The sequence below is a fragment of the Mesoplodon densirostris genome, chromosome 12, assembly GCF_025265405.1.
Source record: "Mesoplodon densirostris isolate mMesDen1 chromosome 12, mMesDen1 primary haplotype, whole genome shotgun sequence".
Classification (NCBI taxonomy): Eukaryota; Metazoa; Chordata; class Mammalia; order Artiodactyla; family Ziphiidae; genus Mesoplodon; species Mesoplodon densirostris.
The window spans coordinates 16,644,433-16,665,463 of record NC_082672.1 but is presented as its reverse complement, the minus strand read 5'-3'; the positions used below and the strand labels follow the sequence as shown (position 1 = coordinate 16,665,463).

General features: G+C 39.5%; 1 protein-coding gene across 1 annotated transcript in view; it reads right to left on the bottom strand.

Moving 5' to 3' along the window:
- The window catches only part of PPIL4 (peptidylprolyl isomerase like 4), a 38,288-nt gene extending 24,496 nt beyond the window's left edge, over positions 1-13,792 (bottom strand). Inside the window, exons 1-8 of the mRNA XM_060115217.1 lie at positions 13,675-13,792; positions 8,410-8,477; positions 8,258-8,322; positions 7,523-7,640; positions 6,785-6,927; positions 5,882-5,978; positions 5,014-5,130; positions 323-447 (exon numbers count right to left, since the gene is read on the bottom strand). Of these exons, the coding sequence (XP_059971200.1) occupies positions 323-447; positions 5,014-5,130; positions 5,882-5,978; positions 6,785-6,927; positions 7,523-7,640; positions 8,258-8,322; positions 8,410-8,477; positions 13,675-13,744 (803 nt within the window). The 5' untranslated portion in view covers positions 13,745-13,792. The remainder of the gene's footprint in view (positions 1-322; positions 448-5,013; positions 5,131-5,881; positions 5,979-6,784; positions 6,928-7,522; positions 7,641-8,257; positions 8,323-8,409; positions 8,478-13,674) is intronic.
- Between the last annotated feature and the right edge of the window lie 7,239 nt (positions 13,793-21,031).

Sequence of the window (21,031 nt, the reverse complement as noted above, 5' to 3'; positions counted from 1 at the left end):
AAAATATTAAAGAAGAATACTACAGAACTAGACTTAAACTGTTCCATTCACTTCCTGTTTTATAGCTGAAAATGTCTGTGCTGGGAGTGAGAGAATCATTCAATGTATAATGCATACACACACATTATAATATATATACACACATATATCTACGCATACACATTTACATACATGTTTTTCTTCCCTACTGTCCAACAGACTCATCTGTAAAACTCACCAGTATAAAATTCACTTTGAGTTCACAGACTCATCAAAAATGTTATTAGAAAACCACCAACTAATACCTAGCTTTTCTAAATCTTTCACTAATTCTAGAGACTACCTTCTTATTGGCCCAAATCTTGAGAATATTATCTCCAGATCTTCATCTGTGGTCACTGGATTCAATTTACACACAAAGAGCACATTTTCTGGAGGTTTAATATCTGCATCAGGTAGGTCTCCCACCTAAATGATAAATAAACAAGAATATAAATCAACTCCTTTAGTTAATTCGCATTCTAAATATCCCGTATTTAGCACACAATGCTGATTCCCTGAAATATCTAAATTTACATTATAAACTACAGGCTCAGGAAAAGAAATCTTAATAGATTTCAAAATTCAAACCTCCATGCTGGGCTTCCCTGGTGGCGCAGTGGTTGAGAGTCCGCCTGCCGATGCAGGGGACACGGGTTCGTGCCCCGATCCCGGAGGATCCCACGTGCCGCGGAGCGGCTGGGCCCGCGAGCCGGGGCCGCGGAGCCTGTGTGTCCGGAGCCTGTGCTCCGCAACGGGAGAGGCCGCAGCAGTGAGAGGCCCGTGTACAGCAAAAAAAAAACAAAAAAAAACAAACAAAAAAAACTCCATGCTTCCTGGCAGTAACAATACTAATAGCCAAAATATTTACCAGACCCCTACTCTGTGTGAAGACCATGTTTGGCACTTCATATACATTACTTCCAATTCTTAAAACAACCATGTAATTTCCATTTTACTTTTCCTTGAGTAAAGTAAAATTCAAAAAGGTTAAATAACTAACTAGCCCAGGGTCACACAGTTGTAAGCAACAGAGTTGGGATTTGAACCCAGGTCTACCTGGCTTCAAAGTCCCAATTTTATCTCCACTTTTTCTTTCTTCAAGTATTTAATATATTTTTCAAAGAATTTATGTGAAGTATATCTAAGTTATGAAGCATGAAAATAAAAACACCCATGATGCCACCAACTAGCTTAAGAACTAAAATGTCCCCTGATCCCATTATCCCTCTGCCTCTCTCACCACGAATGAGCTTTTTGGTTTTCCTTTCTGGCCATTCCCTTACAGATCTTTATAGAGTTCTGCCACATAAGTATATACCCCTAAGTAACATTTGGTTAGTTTTACTTGTTTTTAAACTTCTGAAAAATACCGTCATGCTGAATCTAGCCTTTGGCAATAAGTAATGCCCAGTTCTTCTCCACATTATTGCTCAGGATGGAACACCAACAATTCCTGGATAGTGTTTCTAGCTTTTTAATCTCACCCTCACTATCATCTTCTACTTCAGTCAAACCAAAGTCAACTTCATGGTCAACTACTGTGCTGAGCCGAGCCTACCACTTCCTACTAAAGAACTAGAGAGGGTGACAGTAAGAGAAAAGCATGATATGATGATGGTGTTGTTTTCCTTGTGGGAAAAGTATGTTGACCATGAGCCTTTAGATGGGGAAACAATATATCTTCATACATATATTCAAAAACTCTCAGAGATGATTTCAGTTAAGATTACTATATAAAGTGTTTCCTCTTGGATAAACACATTAAAAAAAGAGAGAGAGAAATCTTCGAAATCATAAACAGTAAGAAGCAACTGAGCCAGTAAGATCTGCTCAGTGTCTCTGAAGTCTATCAAAAGATAGCAATAACCTATGCCCAATAAGCAGCATTACAACATATATGGGGAAGAGCAAATCAGTAAAAATCCCCAAAGGCACCTATAATGGCAGAAATACATCTAATGGAAGCACAAATGAGAAAAAAAGTTAATGAGTTAAAAAAGAACTTGTTATACTACTTAGTCAAAGATAACTTTAAAATACTACAAGGAAATTTAAAATATTTATAAGCTATGAAGGTCAAAACAATATTGCAAAACACTAGCTGAATTACCATTACATTATATACAAATAAAGAGAAACTGATGTTCTTAGAAAATAGAGGAAACTTGTTAATTGTGAGAATTGAAAGGACACAGGATCACCTAATGGAACAGCTAAAATCCAAAACACTGACAACACCAAGTGCTAACAAGGATGTAGAACAGGAAGTCTCATTCTTGCTGGTGTGAATGCAAAATGGTAATTCAAGTTGGAAGAGAATTTGGCCGTTTCTTACAAAGCTAAACCATACAATCCAGCAATTGTGCTCCTAGGTATTTACTCAAATGAGTTAAAAATTATGTCCACACGAAATTCTACATACAAATGTTTATAGCAGCTTTATTCATATTTGCCAAAACTTGGAAGCAACCAAGATATTTAATAGGTGAATAGATAAACAAACTGTGGTAGACCCATATGAAATATTATGTAACTATCAAGAGAAATGAGCTATCAAGCCATGAAAAGACACGGAGGAACCTTAAGTATACGTTGCTAAGTGAAAGAAGCCAATCTGAAAAGGCTACACACTGTATGATTCCAATTATATGGCATTCTGGAAAAGGCAAAACTATGCAGACAGTAGAAAAAGATACTGGTTGCCAGGAGTTAGGGGGATGAACAGGTGGAGCACAGAAGACTTTCAAGGCAGTGAAACTATTCTGTACAAAACATGGCATTTGTCAACACAAAGAGTGAATCCTAATGTAAATTATGGATTTTAGTTAATAATAATTTAACAATATTGGCTCACCAATTGTAACAAATGTACCACACTAATGGAAGATGCTAATTAAAAAGGTAAACTGTTGGGGAGGGTGAAGGGAGTACATAGGAACTCTCTGTACTTCTTGTTCAACTTTTCTGTAAATCTAGAACTACTCTATAAAATAAATTCTATTTATTAAAAACAAAACAAGAAAAGGAATCCACAAGTCCATATTGATAATGAATATATGATAAGTAGAGATAATAAAGGAGTACTCTTCCTTACAAAAGAAGGCAGGCTGACAAGTGTGGAAAAAATGGCAGAGTTGGGAAATCACCACTTTGCACCCATCAGAGTCAAGATTGGTTCAAGCAATAGTCACGGAAGGCTAAGAAATCCAGAGGGACAGTTTAACAAGGAATAAGATATCTGAAGGTCTCAAAGTGCCTTGCTACAGATGGCTTATTAGTTGCAAGGGGAAAACAGAAACTATGTAGTGGAGACCCCAGACAATGGATTACCTTGACCAAGTGATCAAAATGAACACTTTCCAATGAGAGGCAGATGGATATTATCCACCTCCAGATGTGACATCTGAGAAGGATACAATGTCACCTATGTAGTATTCTGGCTGTGGGTGTATAACCTGAATCTTAATCACAAGGCAACAGCAGATAAACCTAAATTGAAGAATATTCTACAAAATAAATGACCTGTATTCTTCAAAAATGTTAACGTAATGAAAAACAAGGCAAGTTAAGGAATTCTTCCAGTAAAGAGATTAGAGCAACATGACAACTAAATGCAACAGATGACTGATCATGAGCTGGATTCTAGACTGGCAGGAAAAAAAAAGCTATGAAGGATATTACTGAAGTAACTGACAAAACTGCAATGTAGACTGTAATTTCTATCAATTTTAAATTTCATGATTTTGATATCTATACTGTGAATATGTAGGATAATATTGTTGCTCTTAGGAAATAACACACTAATGAAAGAGAAAAGATATCTGCACCGCAATTTCAAATGGTCCTCCCAAAACAATATGTGTGTATGTGCATGTATAATCAGAGACAGAGAGGGAGAGGAGAGAGAGAGAGAAAATGAATGATCAAAGCAGATGTGGCAAAATGTTAAAAATGGGTGAATCTGGGTAAAAGGCATATAGAAGTTGTCTGCGTTATTTGTAATTTTTCTGTAAATTTGAAATTATCTGAAAATAAAAAGTTTAAAGAATATGTTAACTCCTCTTAATCTGGCATAAACTTTCTATACTTTGTTGATGAAAGCTCTGATGATAAGCTCATGTTCTTTCCCTTATAAATCACTTACTCTTGCTGCCCAGGTGCTCAAAGGGTTTTTCTTTTAAGTCCAGTAATTTTCTTAGAATTTGTCTTGGTGTTGGCTATTCTGGGTCAATATTCTCAGATAACACAGTGTGCTCATTAAACTGTATATTTTTAATTTTTTTTAATTCAGTAAAGTTTTCTTGAATTATAATCTATAGTATTTGTTCCTTCAGACTAGTGATGCTAATACAAATTTTAAAACAGATAATGAACCTGAAAGCTCTACTATATAAAATAATGATAGTAATAAAAACTTAATTATTATCCATCCATTCCAATATTATTGATGACCTACTATGTGAAAGGTATACCTATTCCACAAAAATAAGAAATGGAAAAAATGCCTAGTAGGTCAACTAATCATGTACTGAATAACTGTTCCCCAAACGACTTCATATTGCTAGTAATACAGCAAAGAGTATACTTTACAGTGTTCAATTTCTGCCCAGGTTTTATCCTGTACTTAGTATTTTACTATTTAATCTCAATACTTGAGATGTACAAAGAATGATTCTCTAATATACTTAAAATTCAGTCCAAGAAACTCTTTAAAAATGAGATGAGTATAAACAACTGAAACCCAATTAATATTTGTAAGCTGGATATCCACTTCGCATTTTTTTAAAAAGGCACTTAGCACTATATTAATAGTGGAATCAAATCTGTTTACTTTCATATGTGTTATTAAGTCATACAAAATTTAATCCAGAAAAAAACTCTTTGTTAAATTTTTTAATATTTTAAAGACTATCAAAAAGTCAGAAATAAACTCACAATGAGTATGTATTAAATATATTGCTGAAAAACTATTTGAAAAAGTAATTATCTTACCATTTCTAGTAGAATAGCTTGAGTTTTGGCCTCTTTTTCTGCCTTTATTTCTTCGACTTCTTCAGCCGATCTTCCTTTGAAATCATCAATTTCTTCATCTGCTCCTATTCGACCACTCTGTTAAGGCAGAAGTTACTCATACATATATTTAAAGAATAGAAAAATCTAAGAAACATGAGAGACATTATGCTTTATTCTTAGTTCCATCAAATGTGTTAGAACATTTGTTTCACAAATGTGAAACAAACTTACAAACCTCTGAAAATTGATTTAGATGAATTCAATAATACTAGCCAGACTAGACATCTAATTTATTTTAATATCAAAATAAACATTTATATAGGAACTACCTGGTATCCAACTATAGTGCTGAATACAGAAGATAAATGATCTTAGAAATTAAGCATTAAATCCCAACTATAAAGATAAATTCAGCTTTGAGGAGGCCTCATATGCAGAAATTTTTACCTTAAAAGATCTGAGGGAAAAAGTCTCCATTATGCCACAGAAATTTCTGGGTTTTAGCCTGGCTCAAAAGTATCCCCAGTTGAAAAGTTCCTTCACAAGCTGATAATTTAATTTAGCCTTAAAGCTACACTCCTATCTAGAGTTAAGAGATAAGAGAAATATTTCCCCAAGGTATTCATATAAGCTTCCAGAGCTAAGGAAAGAATATTAGGGAAATAAAAAGATAGGTAGAAAAATGAGTATCTCCTTGGAAGAGAAAAAAGAACTCTAAACTTGTCCTAGTATTATTGATCAAGCAAGATAATCATTCTGAAGAAATAAGTTTTAATAAGGTAAAAAGCAAATTTTATGCAAAACATTAATATGTATGTACATTCAATCACAAGAAGACTCTACTTACATCTAGTTGTTCCCTTGTAGGTTCTGGTGATCGATCAGGAATTAACAGATCAGGAGGATCATCAAATGGATCATCTAAAATCACTGTATGATTTATCCTTACAAAATAAATCCAAGTCAAACGTTACATTTATGTCATTTCAGAATCCATGTTTTACTTTCTATAAAAATTATAACAAATATCTTAAGTATCCCTAACACCAAAAAAACCCATAAGCTCTTAAATTTTATTGCACAAGGATATTACTTGTGTATACTTTCACAATTAGTGTTACTGTTTTTGATTGTTTGATATTATATATTGTATTTATTACTCTGTATTACGCTAAGATGTAATATAAATGACTAAATCTTAGTAATTTTGTCATAGCTCTCAATAATCTGCATTTTTTAAAAGCTAAAGGATTAATAATTCCTCCCAACATAAGCATTTATAATTAGTACAAGTATTTTTTTTTCTAATTAATTTATTTATTTTTGCTGTGTTGGGTCTTCGTTTCTGTGCGAGGGCTTTCTCTAGTTGTGGCAAGCGGGGGCCATGCTTCATCGCGGTGCGCGGGCCTCTCACTATCGTGGCCTCTCTCGCTGCGGAGCACAGGCTCCAGACGTGCAGGCTCAGTAGTTGTGGCTCACGGGCCTAGGTGCTCCGCGGCATGTGGGATCCTCCCAGACCAGGGCTCGAACCCGTGTCCCCTGCATTAGCAGGCAGATTCTCAACCACTGCGCCACCAGGGAAGACCCACAAGTATTTTTTTAAATAAACGTCTTCTCTATTATAAAGATTCTTATAGTCACACATTTTAGAATTATCCAAAAACCAGTCCTACATTTGCCATCCCCATTACCTGTCAAACATCACATATAAAACACTCTAGTACATTTCAATACTAAACTATAACCATACCTGATATCTTGATATGGTACAAAGTCCTTATCAACAAAGGTCTCATTAATTTTCTTAATTATGTCCATGCCTTCTGTCACCTCACCAAACACTGTATGAACACCATCAAGGTAATCTAGATTATCTCCTGTTGTAATAAGAAACTATATAGAAAGACATAGAATAAATACAAATATATGTATAATTCAAACTGAAATCAGTTACAAAAGACTACATTAATTACATGAATTCTCACCTACTTGTCACTACTACTAAGTATAAGGCACAAAGCTTAAACATCAAATATCAATAAATACAGATACTCTGATTGTTTAAAATAGTTGAACCAACCAAATCTCAGTTTTTTCACATGTAAACTGTGAGGGGGAAAAAAGCACCTACTCCAATGGGGCTGTTGTGAAAATGAATGAAAGGTGCTCAGCATGACCTGTTTTGAAATAAGTAATCAATACTGAAACGGGCCGCGGTGTGAACAGTGATACTCCAGGAATGCTGGGATTGTAGGTAACGTTATTTTCATCTTTGTGCTTTTCTGTATTTTCTAAATTCCTCCCAATGGACCTGCTTTACTTTTAAAAGAACAAAATAATAAGGATTTTTTTAACATAGGAAAAAATAGTGTCATTTTTGTCTTCTAACAAATACCTTTGATTGAAATTCTCTCATTACTAGAAAGTTTACAAAGATAATTTTGTGGGTTCCCTGCAGCAAAACTCATCTCCTCTCCCATTTCCTAACCTGAGATCCATGCTGATCACTGCCATTGTTCACCATGGACACAGTGCCCTTCTTCTTGTGCTTAATTCTTGGCACTTTTTCAGCATCGAAAAAGCTTGCTTGATCACCATACAGTTGACTAAAAATACATATAATAAGGTTATAAAATATAAGTATACTCAACATGAAATATAAAACTACTAGGGTTACATATAGGGCACTAGGGTTAACATATAAGGTTACCATTTGTTTTTGGGTTTTTTCGGCTGCGCGCATGGCTTGCGGGATGGAACCCGTGCCCGCTGCAGTGGAAGGGGAGAGTCTTAACCACTGGACCGCCAGGGAAGTCCCAGGCTACCATTCTTTATAGAAATACTACTATGATTCAAAATATTCCTTTTATTTGCTATAGACATTTATGGAACTTGGGAAAAATCTATATTTGAACCATATTTTAAAATGCAGACAGAAATATGCTACTTAACATTGTTAAGAGGCAATTCTTTTTGTGTGTGTGTGTGTGTGTACTCGGGCCTCTCACTGTTGTGGCCTCTCCCGTTGCGGAGCACAGGCTCCGGACGCGCAGGCTCAGCGGCCACGACTCACGGGCCCAGCCGCTCCGCGGCATGTGGGATCTTCCCAGACTGGGGCACGAACCCGTGTCCCCTGAATCGGCAGGCGGACTCTCAACCACTGCGCCACCAGGGAAGCCCGAGGCAATTCTATTTTTACTCATTTGAAAATAAAAGAACTTACCCAAAAACTGACTCTCCTCCACGGCCAGTCCCTGTAGGATCACCAGTCTGTATGATAAAATCCCTCTATAATATATAGGATAATTTGTTAATTCAGAGAGCTTGCTAGATAGTTCCAATAACGAAGAACATGACTAATATCCACCAACTCACCTGTACATTGTGAATAAGGCAATAATTGTAATATTTTATTTTGCACAACTTCAGGAAATTCAAGCAAGCTGAAAGAAAGTAAATAGTAAATTTATCACAGTAGTTCACAAATATATTTTTAACCAAGTAAAAGCACAGTTAGTACAGTTTAATTTCTAAGTTACCATACAAAAACTTCCCCAAATGGTCAAATGTCCAAAGCCATTGAAAAAGGTAGTAATCCTAGAAAAAGGCAATATGTTTTAAATTATCATTTTATTCTCTTTTTCTTTGGATTTCTTGGGCATCTGAACTGTATAGAAAACTGAAACTTATCTGGGATAAGCAATCATTTTGTTGATGAACTGATTTTGTAAGAGAAAAAAAAAACTGAAAAGGACACTATGACTGCAAAGGATCTAGCGGACTATCTGAAAACAGGTACAGATTATTTATATTAGAGAAGACAAAATATCTGGGACCATTTTTTTCCACAATGATTAAATAGCCCTTCATAAAAATCTATATACTTATCATGTACCATGTTTTGTAAATAAACTCACTCATTTACCCAATAAACACTGACTGAGAATCTATCTGGGACCATTTTTTTCACAATGATTAAACAGCCCTTCATAAAAATCCATATACTTATCATGTACCATGTTTTTTTAATAAATTCACTCATTTATCCAATGAACACTGACTGAGAATCTTCTAAGTACCTGTCACTGTTGTTAGGTCAAATGCCATTAAATCTCGATCTCTGCCCTTAACAAGTTTATAGTCTAGTCGTAGAGAAACATGCTAACAACTTCTCAAGGCACTAAGCTAGAAACCAAACAGACAGAAAGACATATGAGGTGGTCCCTGCCCTCAAGGAGCTTATACTAAACTAGGGTCCTTTCACCTGAACACAAATAGTTACAATAGTGGGCACACCTGATAATACCATCTGTGCACTTAAATGGTACAAAGTTTAAAAGTGGTTTTAAATATGCCACACAAGTTGAAAAGAGATTGTTTCTGGCTGGGGAAATGAGAAGACCTTCTGGAGGCTTAAGGGAGCATTAAAAGAACTGGATTGGCAGAGAGTAGAGAGTGGGCATTTCAAGCTGGGAAGACATTATGAAATACCCTGGAAGTGGGAATTTAAATGTTTTGGGGAGGGTCCAGGAGACTAGTCTATCTAACTTCTATAACTTCTCCAGTGACACAGAGGAATAGAGGATTAAAAAGCTGGAGAGGTAAGATGGAGCCAAGTTATTGGAGGTTGTTGAATATCAGGCTTTTGATCATTTTTCTAGAAAAAAAATGTATTCCTGGAGTTACCGTTAAACATATAGGAGTAGTCCTTTAACTAGAAAACAAAAATGATGAATCTAAGTAGTGATCAACAATGGTTGCCAAAATCTTTAGGTGAAAAGCTAATGGGAACAGTATAACAGATATATCAGGTAGACAGGCCTGAACCACTAACCAATTTTAACATCACAAAAAGATCCAACCAGACATCAAGTGCCTCCTGAATGTGATGCAGCTGGAAGTACAGACTACCTGATATGAAATATCCTTGCCAAAAACATTAAACCTGAATCTGATCAAGGCTCTGGATCTAAGTAGCAATTCATGAGAAATAGAAGGGATAGAATAATATACTAAAAGATACAACAGGGATAAAATGGGTCAAATCCAAAATGAGAAAAATCTACAAATGACCCAGGTTCTTTCTCAAAAATTTTTCAGGGAAAAAAGGGGGGTGGGGGGATCTTACAGATTAAAAGATATTTAAGAGATGTATCAACCAATATAATATATGGACCTTCTTACAAGACTAGACTAAACACACTCTTATCATACAATCCAGCAATCATGTTCCTTTGCATTTACCCAAAGGATCTGGAAACAGGTCTATGCAAAAACTTGCACACGGATGTTTATAGCAGCTTTATTCATAACTGCCAAAATTTGGAAGCAATCAAGATGTCCTTCAGTAAGTGAATGGATAAATAATCTGTGGTACAACCAGACAATGAAATATTATTCAAGGCAAAAAGAATTGAGATATCAAGCCATGAGAAGACGGGGACACCTAAAATGCATTACTCAGTGAAAGAAGTCAATCTGAAAGGCTACATACCGTACGGTTCCATCTGTATAACATTCTGGAAAAAGCAAAACTATGGACACAATAAAAGATAAGTGGTTGCCAGGAGATGCGGGGGGCGGGGAATGAACAGGCAGAGCACAGAGGATTTTTAGGGCAGTGAAATTACTCTGTATGACACTGTAATGGTGGATACATGTCACTATACATTTGTCCAAAGCCACAGAATGCACACCACCAAGAGTGTACCCTAACATAAATAATGGACTTTGGGTGATAATGATGTGTCAATACAGGTTCATCAAATGTACCACTGTAGTAACAAATGTAAAGTATGTACCATGTTACATGGTAGAAACATTACAAATGTATTACAAATGTACCGTTCTGGTGGGACGTAGGACAATGGCAGAGGCCTGTGCACTGGGGGTAGGGGGAATATGGGAAATCTCTGTACCTTCACCTCAGTTTTGCTATGAACCTTAAAGTGCTTTAAAAAAATAAAGTCTTGGGCTTCCCTGGTGGCGCAGTGGTTGCACTGCCTGCCAATGCAGGGGACACAGGCTCAAGCCCTGGTCTGGGAGGATCCCACATGCCGCGGAGCAACTAGGCCTGTGAGCCACAACTACTGAGCCTGCGTATCTGGAGCCTGTGCTCCGCAGCGAGAGAGGCCGCGACAGTGAGAGGCCCGCGCACCGCGATGAAGAGTGGCCCCCGCTCGCCACAACTAGAGAAAGCCCTCGCACAGAAACGAAGACCCAACACAGCAAAAATAAATAAATTAGTTAATAAACTCCTACCCCCAACATCTTCTTTAAAAAAGAAAAACAATTACCTTTAAAAAATAATAATAAATAAATAAATAAATAAAGTCTTAATTTTAAAATGGGGTGGGGGAGAACCTATAGATTAAAAGATATTTAAGAGGGACTTCCCTGGCGGTCCAGTGGTTAAGACTCTGCGCTTCCAATGCAGGGGGTGAGGGTTCCATCCCTGGCGGGGGAACTAAGATCGCCCAAGCTGAGGGGTGCGGCAAAATAAATAAATAAATAAATAAAAATAAAAATTTAAACATCCAGTGGAGTGGGGCTATAAATGAAACATTTCACAACTGTTAAACAGAAGCTGATCATCAGCACACGAGGGTTCATTTACATGATTCTACTTCTGTGTATGTTTCAAGTTTTCTATAATAAAAAGGTTTTAAAAAAAAGAAAAAGAAAGGAGAGAAGGAGGGAGGAAAAAAGAAAAATAAGTCTGGATATATTTACTATAAATTGATAAGTAGTTACATATAGAAGTAGATACCCAATCACATGCTTACAAATATATACAAATAGGGTGGACTTATGTTTTTAGTGTCCCAAGCTATCTTTGCAGAAACACTGCTTGTCCATTTTGTCCGTGTTAATTAGGTGAGATAACCCTACCTCCCCTTTAGTCTCTCATAGTTCTACGGAAAAAGGCCCACTCACTTGCCAGGTGCTGCTCCACATGGAGAGTGTCAAAGTCAAAGGAAAGCAAATCCAAGGGATGAAAAATACAATTCCCTATAAAATCCTGTTTACCCCCTGGTCCTGCCATCCTTAAAGCTTACCCCAGTAACATGAGGCAATCAACTGTTTTCTTTAAGCCAGTTTGTGCTGAGTTTCTATCACTTGCACAAAGAATCCTAATACAACACATATATTTGCATTACTCGATATAAGCAACCTTTGGTGTCTGCCCTCAAAGTGTCAGGCACTGCAGTAGGTGCTCAGGATATAGAGGCAATTAAGACACAGTCCCTATTCTCTTAAGAGTTTATATTCTTGAGAGGAGACCAAGACTTGCAAATTAATTCCAGGAAAATAGGTGAATGTATAAAAAAATACGTACTGTGATTTATAAAAGACCTGAGACAGAACACAAGAAACCAATCGAACTCTGCTTAGGGACACTGGAGAGTTTCACAAAAGAGATCATGCTTGATCTGAAAGTTGAATAATAAGCAGGAACTTTGCCAAAAGGACAACAGCGGAGAGAAATGCGGGGTAGAGGCAACAGTATGAGAAAGGCATAGAGGTATGGCTGAGTGTTGAGGGGTGGCGGTAAGTGAGCGTGGGATAAGGTGTAGCACGTCAGAAGGCACTCATGGTACCATATTGCAGCTTGTTTCATCTTCTTTCACAGACTGCATTCCATGGGGGCAGGACCCTGATTGTAAGTAAACTCTCCTAGTCTCCAGCTTCTCCCCACTCTGAAACATTCTCCACACTGCTACTTATTATCGTCCTAAAACAAGAAGTTTGCCATGCCTCCATCCCGCTCTTAAACCCTTCAAAGACTCTGGGCTTCAGTAGGGTACACAAGGCTATTCACGACCTGACCTAACCTAAAAACGTATACAATCAGACTCGCAGTCTGCCATTCCACTGTCAAGCCACGCGGATCTACTTGCTATTTACAGAAAATTCCAAGCAAACAAGAAAACCCTCGCTCTCACTCATCTTTCAAAGAGCTAGTTCAAGTGCTCTGATTTCTTTGCGAGCTTTGCTTCTCCCCGCCCCCTGCCAAAATTACACCCTCCTCTGGTTTCCATGGCAACTTACACATTCTTCCACTACAACGCTTAAGAAATTAAATGGGTTGCGGCGCCTATTTCCCCCAATGGAAAATTAGACCCTCAAGGGTAAGAGGCCCATCCTACGGCTTGGCACAAAGTCTCGCATAGTGGGCGATCAATGAGTGTTTGCTAAGGTTGGGTGCACACCTCTGGACAGCCCTTTCTCCAGCCACGAGGGATGCCCACACTCACGGCTCCAAGCCCATCCTCCGTGCTTTCATCAGGATATACTGATTACACACCAAGGAATACTGCTTGCTTTCCTCTGACTAGTGAAAAGCAGTAAAGCCGCAAAAGCTATGGGCATTGTATATGCTGCATTACACACACACACACACACACACACACACGCATTTAATAACCACAAGCACCCGCCACCCGGACCCAGCACCAGATGTGGAGAAGGGCTGCTCCTCAAAAAAACTTTTCAACCAAGGCCCGCTAATAAAACAGCGCAGCCGCGGGCACCATCAGCCCAGAAGCTCCAACCAGTCCACGGGGACCTGGCAGAAAAGGCAAAGTGGGGAAAGCAGATAGCGGCCCGGCGGAGAGGTGAGCAGGGCCCGGGTCTCACCGCGCGGCCGCTCCTCCGTGTACAAGTCGATGACGACATCGCCCAAGGTGGTCTCCAACAGAACCGCCATGGCGCCCGCTCCTCCTCTGCAACAAGCCCCAGGGGTGACAGGCGGAGCCCGACGTCAACTACGCCAGGCGTCAACCTCGGCGCGACGCCTTTTACATCATCCCTCCGGCGACAACGCCCCCTTCCGGGAGGCTTCTTTGGGCGGATCTGGTCGGTGCCCCGCCTCCCCCGGCTGTCGGGCGGTGCCCTGGGTCCCGCCCGTGGCGCGGCCCTTTTGAAAAGCGTCCTTAGCCCTTGGCGACTGGCGCGGAAGCCTGTCACTCAAAGGGGCTTCTGTGAAGGATTTGTGACCCTTCTGTGTCCATCTCAAGAATGGGGCGCTCTTGCACTGTTGGTGGGAATGTAAACTGATACAGCCACTGTGGAGAACAGTATGGAGGTTCCTTAAAAAACTAAAAATAGAGTTACCATACCACCCAGCAATACCACTCCTGGGCATATACCCTGAGAAAACCATAATTCAAAAAGAGTCATGTACCACAATGTTCATTGCAGCACTATTTACAATAGCCAGGACATGGAAGCAACCTAAGTGTCCATCGACAGATGAATGGATGGAGAAAATGTGGCACATACATACAATGGAATATTACTCAGCCAAAAAAGGAACGAAATGGAGTTATGTGTAGTGAGGTGGATGGACCTAGAGTCTGTCATACACAGTGAAGTAAATCAGAAAGAGAAAAACAAATACCATATGCTAACACATATATATGGAATCTAAAAAAAAAAAAAAAAAGGTTCTGAAGAACCTAGAGGCGGGACAGGAATAACGACTCAGACGTAGAGAATGGATTTGAGGACACAGGGAGGGGGAAGGTTAAGCTGGGACGAAGTGAGAGAGCGGCAAGGACATATAGACACTACTAAATGTAAAATAGATAGCTAGTGGGAAGCAGCCACATAGCACAGGGAGATCAGCTTGGAGCTTTGTGTCCCCCTAGAGGGATGGGATAGGGAGGGTGGGAGGGAGGGAGACCCAAGAGGGAGGGGATATGGGAATATATGTATATGTATAGCTGATTCGCTTTGTTATGCAGCAGCAACTAACACAACAATGTAAAGCAGTTATACTCCAATAAAGATGTTAAAAAAAAAAAAAAAAGAACGGGGTGGACCTTTTTTTTAATGCTCCTCAGGCCCCCCCTTCATCGCAGTGCGGGCGGTGGGGGGGTGGGGGTGCGGAACCGCGGCGCCACCTCCCCCTGACCTGTTGGGACAACCACTCGGAGTTTCCTAGTTGGTCTCTTTTTATCTCCCAGAATCAGAAACTTTAGGCCCTAAAGGCAGAATTTGCTACCCAGAAAGATGGTTAACAGGCAGTTCTTTCCTGGCTAATTGTATCTAGGGAAAAGACTATACCTGATACAGCAGCAGATGATGGGTGGGTCCTTAGTGCAACAAGCTAGATGGTAGGCTTCAGCCTGTATCTCTACTGGTTTTATCAGTAATCTTGAGGAAATAAGAGAAAACAATTGTAAGGCAAGACAAAGAAGTTCAAGATCAATGATTGTAGTAGTGTAACTCTAAATGTGAGAAGAAGCAACAATAGGGAACATTTCCTGGACCATAACAGACTAGTAAGACAGGTGGTCTAGAGGCTTTGGGCTACTGTTAACAGGGTCTAGTACGGTAATAGCTCATTGAGTGGCCTATCAACGAAATCCTCGCTTGACCTGGGAATGAGCATTCCTAGCACCCCGTGATAAATTGGTCATGAAATGCCTCGCAAACCTTGGTTGAAATTAAGACCTAAAGGGAAGGGATTGTAAAATAAAAACATGTTGCCCACCATCCAGTTCTACAAGAATCAAGTCATTAGCCACTGCAGTCACTGGCCTATAATACACGTTGAAAGGAATTCAGGGCGAAGATCAGCATGAGGCACTTTGTGGTCTGCGAAAACTGACAGAACTGGCCCTTGGTTAAATATTTTCAGGAGACAATTTCATGAACCCGGTTTCTTGCATCTTCTCATACTTAGAAAAGCACTAAAACCATTAACTACGATATTTGTTTCTCTCGAATAGCAGTAACCTACTAAGGTGATTGATTTCATGTACCCCTTCTCCAAAATCACATATATACTGGCCTCCGCCTTTACCTCTTCAGAACAGTTCTCAGAGCTCTCTGAGAGACTATCTCCCAGGTTATAATCCTCAGGTTGGCTCAAATAAAATTTTCCATTTCTTTCATAGGTTGACTATTAATTAATTTTTTCATCGACACTCTAACTTAGAAGACTTATGAAACTACTTTTGTCTTCCTTTGAGGGTTTCCATGAAAAGTTTATTCCCCAAACTCTCCTGGTCAAGCTGACCACTCTTTTTTATGCCATTTTATACACACTTACAACCTCCAATAACTTCATTTCTGACTAAAAACCAAAGTTTCGGGCTTTCCTGGTGGCGCAGTGGTTGAGAGTCCGCCTGCCGATGCAGGGGACACGGGATCATGCCCCGGTCCGGGAAGATCCCACATGCCGCGGAGCGGCTGGGCCCGTGAGCCATGGCCGCTGAGCCTGCGCATCCGGAGTTTGTGCTCCGCAACGGGAGAGGCCACGACAGTGAGAGGCCCGCGTACCGCAAAAAAAAAAAAAAAAAAAAAAAGAACACCAAAGTTTCTCTAGTCTACAAGGCCTTACATGATATTCTGCCACCCCTCTTCCTGTCTTCACTCTTAGTCCCGTGAGGTCACACTAGCCTTTGCTATTCTTTGAACACTACGGGGCAGGGGACGGGGTGAGGGGCTCTGCCCGAGGCCCTTTGCATTGCTGTCCCACCTGGTTGGAACCCTCTTTCTCCAGCTATTTGCATAGCTCTTTTTCACCTCCTTTAGGTCCCTTGCTCATATGTCACCTCTTCCCTGACCACTACAATTAAAGCTAACCTAGGACTTCCCTGATGGTCCAGTGGTTAAGACTCTGCACTTCCACTGCAGGGGGCATGGGTTAGATCCCTGATCGGGGAAGCTAAGATCCCACATGCCTCGTGGTGCAGCCAAAAAAAAAAAAAAAGTTAACCCCACATACATACACTTTTATTTTTCTACATAGTGCTTTTTACCATCTAACATGCTAGTTAGGAATTTGTTTATATTTGTATGTTGTTACTAGAATGTCAGCTCCAGAGGGAGAGCCAACTTTGTCTGTTTTGTTTACTGCTTTATCCTTGGTGGCTATGACAGCCTGCCACACAATGGGTGAATAATTATTTACTGATGAATGAATATTGGCAATTAATTAAAGAAATGCAAATTAAAATAACAATGAAATTGTTGATGGAAATGTAAAATAGTACAGCCACTTTGGAAGACAGTTTGGCATTTTCTTACAAAGCGAAACATTACCTTACCATGAATTCAAGCAATCACTCACCTAGGTATTTACCCAAATAAGTTGAGTCTTATGTCCACACAAAAACCTGCACACAAATGTTTATAGCAGCATAATTCATACCTGCTAAAATTCAGGAGCAACTGAGACATTTTTTTAATAGGTGAATGAATAAATAAACTGGTTTAACAAGCTGGAATAAACATCCATACAATGGAATATTATTTAAGGATCAAAAGAAACGAGCTAGCAAGCCATGAAAAGACACGGCAGACCTTAAATACATATTGGTAAGTGAAAGAAGCCAGTGTGGAAAAGCTACATACTGTGTAATCCCAACTATATGACATCTATTCCTTTTCTGATAAAGGAAAATTATGTAAACGGTAGAAAGATCAGTGGTTGCCAAGTTTCTGGCAGAATGAGGGAGAGATGAGTAGTTGAAACACAGGGATTTTTAGGGCAGTGAAACTATTTTGTATGATGCTATAATGGTGGATATTATGTATTTGCCAAACCCTGAATAACTGTACGACACAAAGAGTGAACCCTATTATAAACTATGGACTTGGGCTTCCCTGGTGGCGCAGTGGTTGAGAGTCCGCCTGCCGATGCAGGGGACATGGGTTCGTGCCCCGGTCCGGGAAGATCCCACATGCCGCGGAGCGGCTGGGCCCATGAGCCATGGCCGCGGAGCCTGCGGAGCCTGTGCTCCGCAACGGGAGAGGCCACAACAGTGAGAGGCCCGCGTACAGCAAAAACAAACAAACAAAAAAAAACTATGGACTTTAGTTAATAATAGTGTACGAATATTGGTTTATCAGTTGTAACAAATGTACCAGACTAATTAAATATGTTAATAATAGGGGAAACTGGGAGATGGAGGAGAGGGTATATAGGAACTCCCCATAATTTCTCCTCAATTGTTCTTTAAATCTTAAGTTGCTCTAAAAAAAAAAAGTGTGTATACAGAAAAAAAGATTTACCATTTTTCAACTTTTACTTAAGTGATTCAAAAGATAAACAGTCCTAAATATTAAATTTTACATATATACCACTTAACATATTTTATGGTTTTATGGTTACATTTTCCATGATTATCTCTAAATATTGAGTCCCTTGAGATAGTAAGCTTCCACTCCTATCCAACCCCACTCATATAACAATCTTAAACTTACTATAGCAGGGGCTTAGATCCAGGGGCTTTTGAGAACACCTTGACTGGCTGGAAAGCAGGACCTTCCGCCCTCTCTGGAAGCAATCTTCACCTGCTTCTTCATCTGCCTGTCCTTGTCAAAGACTTTAATTGCTCTTTCTTTTCTTTTTTCTTTTGCCATTTTATTTTTTAAATTTAATTTAATTTATTTATTTATTTTTTTTTTTTTTCGGTATGCGGGCCTCTCACTGTTGTGGCCTCTCCCGTTGCGGAGCACAGGCTCCGGACGCGCAGGCCCAGCGGCCATGGCTCACGGGCCCAGCCGCTCCGCGGCATGTGGGATCTTCCCGGACCGGGGCACGAACCCGTGTCCCCTGCATCGGCAGGCGGACTCTCAACCACTGCGCCACCAGGGAGGCCCTTATTTATTTTTTTATACAGCAGGTCCTTATTAGTCATCAATTTTATACACATCAGTGTATACATGTCAATCCCAATCTCCCAATTCATCACACCACCATCCCCACCCGCCACTGCTTTCCCCCCTTGGTGTCCATACGTTTGTTCTCTGCATCTGTCTCTATTTCTGCCTTGCAAACCAGTTCATCTGTACCATTTTTCTAGATTCCACATATATGCGTTACTATCCGATATTTGTTTTTCTCTTTCTGACTTACTTCACTCTGTATGACAGTCTCTAGGTCCATCCACGTCTCTACACATGACCCAATTTCGTTCCTTTTTATGGTTGAGTAATATTCCATTGTATATATGTGCCACATCTTCTTTATCCATTCATCTGTCGATGAGCATTTAGGTTGCTTCCATGACTAACTGTTCTTTCTTTATTGTGATTATTTTAGCATGACCTTTTCAGTAGATATTGATATAATGTTTTGAAATGTGGGTTTTGGTATTATTCACACGTGGTGTGTCCCCCCAAGAGGAGGGGGGACACACCATGCAGTGAAGGACCACCCAGGAAAGCACCAGGGTGGGTCAGGAGGCAGAAGGAGCAAGAGGAAAGCATAGACAGAAGTCTTTACTGTGGTTTCTTTGGAGAAGGCAAGACAAGGCAGCATAAGCAGGACGAGCATTGGCTGGTTTGAATAATTTCAGTGGGCTCTGGGGTTTGGAGGCTATCTCTAGTTTTCTGGTACTTGGCCCTGGGATGATTAGGGCAGAGAAATATTGCCTCCTGGAGTTTAATAAAAGCCTGATAGTGGAGGTGATCTGGAGTATACATTCTGGATTGGTTGGTTTACATATGAAAGGCAGGCTCACAGGGGAGCAGTTTACTAACTCTAGAAATTAGCTTAGCCCTGGGAGTCTCTCTTGGGTCAGCCAGGCCCCAGACAACAGAGCATCCAGAATACAGAAAATAAGAAAATATAGTTAATACATATAGATTATGAAGTTGCCCATAATTTTGCCACCAAATGAGGTAGAAGATGATAAAGTGCACCTCCTGTGTTCTAGGGACTCAAATAGAGTGAAGCTTGATTCAAAAGAAGAAAATGCACTCCCAAACACTGGAAGCCCAATGAAGGCGGAGAAGAGACATCCTGCAATCTGCTTCTGCTTCCACATGGAGGCCCCTTCCATTCCTAAAAAAGTCTTAAAAGTTCAAAGAAGACAAATAAAAATGCAGGCTTTTGCTGCCCGGGTGTCTGTACATAGCTTGTCTTTGTATCAGAGCACTCTCCTGTGTTCTGCTTTAACAGACAACAGCTGTATGAGGAAGACAGTGTAAATAGAATACCAATTAAACTGGATCTCTATGGCCTAGGTTTTGTACATACAGAAACTGCATGGTATTTAAGTTAGTGTTTGTCTCTAATGATGTACGCAGTTTCTTTAAAAACAAACCCCCAAAAAAGTCTTAAAAAATCCAAAAAAAAAAAAAATGCAGGGTTACCACAAAACATTACCTACTTAGCTGTGTTACTGAATATGAAATCATCCCTAAATAGACTCTCAAAAGGATTTCTACCTCCACCATTGAATATTTCCTGCAATATTTATCACAGATGTCCTATATTTTTGAAATCGCATAGTATTTTTAAATATTTTGGATGTTTATTTTAATCTTTTATTTCCAGAATTTTTATCAGAATACAAATCAAACACTGATTTACAACTAATTTAACATCCTTGGACACAGATGTCTCTGCATGCTTTCAGGTTGTTGGAATCAGTTAGCTGGGGGAGCAGAAAGCAGGGACGGCCTCTTTGTCCTGGGGCCCCTCTGGCTACAGTTGTGGTGGAGAAAGAGGCAAAGATCTCCCACAATTTCCTGTTTCTACATTTCTCTCAACCCACATCATGTTCTTAGAAAGTCAATTGAACAGAACACTTTGTAATAATCTCTATAAACATATAAAAACAAAGAAAATTATGATTTTTACTTTTTAAAAAGCTTCTATGAACCAATAGAATGTATTAATTCAGAATATCAGGGTTAAAAACCACAGCTCCATCACTTAGTATCCTGTAACTCAGGGACAAACTTGATCTCTATAAATACACAGAGAATAAGGGTACAGTAAAAGCAGTTTTAAAATATCTTAGGAGAAAAATAAGGTAAAATGTGTAAACGGCTCTGGAGATGTAAAAGGAATATCTTTCTTGATTTCCTTTTTACCATCTCCTGGGGGTCTTCAGGAAGTTCAAAAATGTGTAGTTGAGCAACTCTGGAAAATAATGGAGTAGACTGTGTTGCAATAGAAATGCAGTGATTCACTCTCTCCCAGAAATTGGAAACAGATACAGATTATGTCCCTGACTTCTCTTTGGTG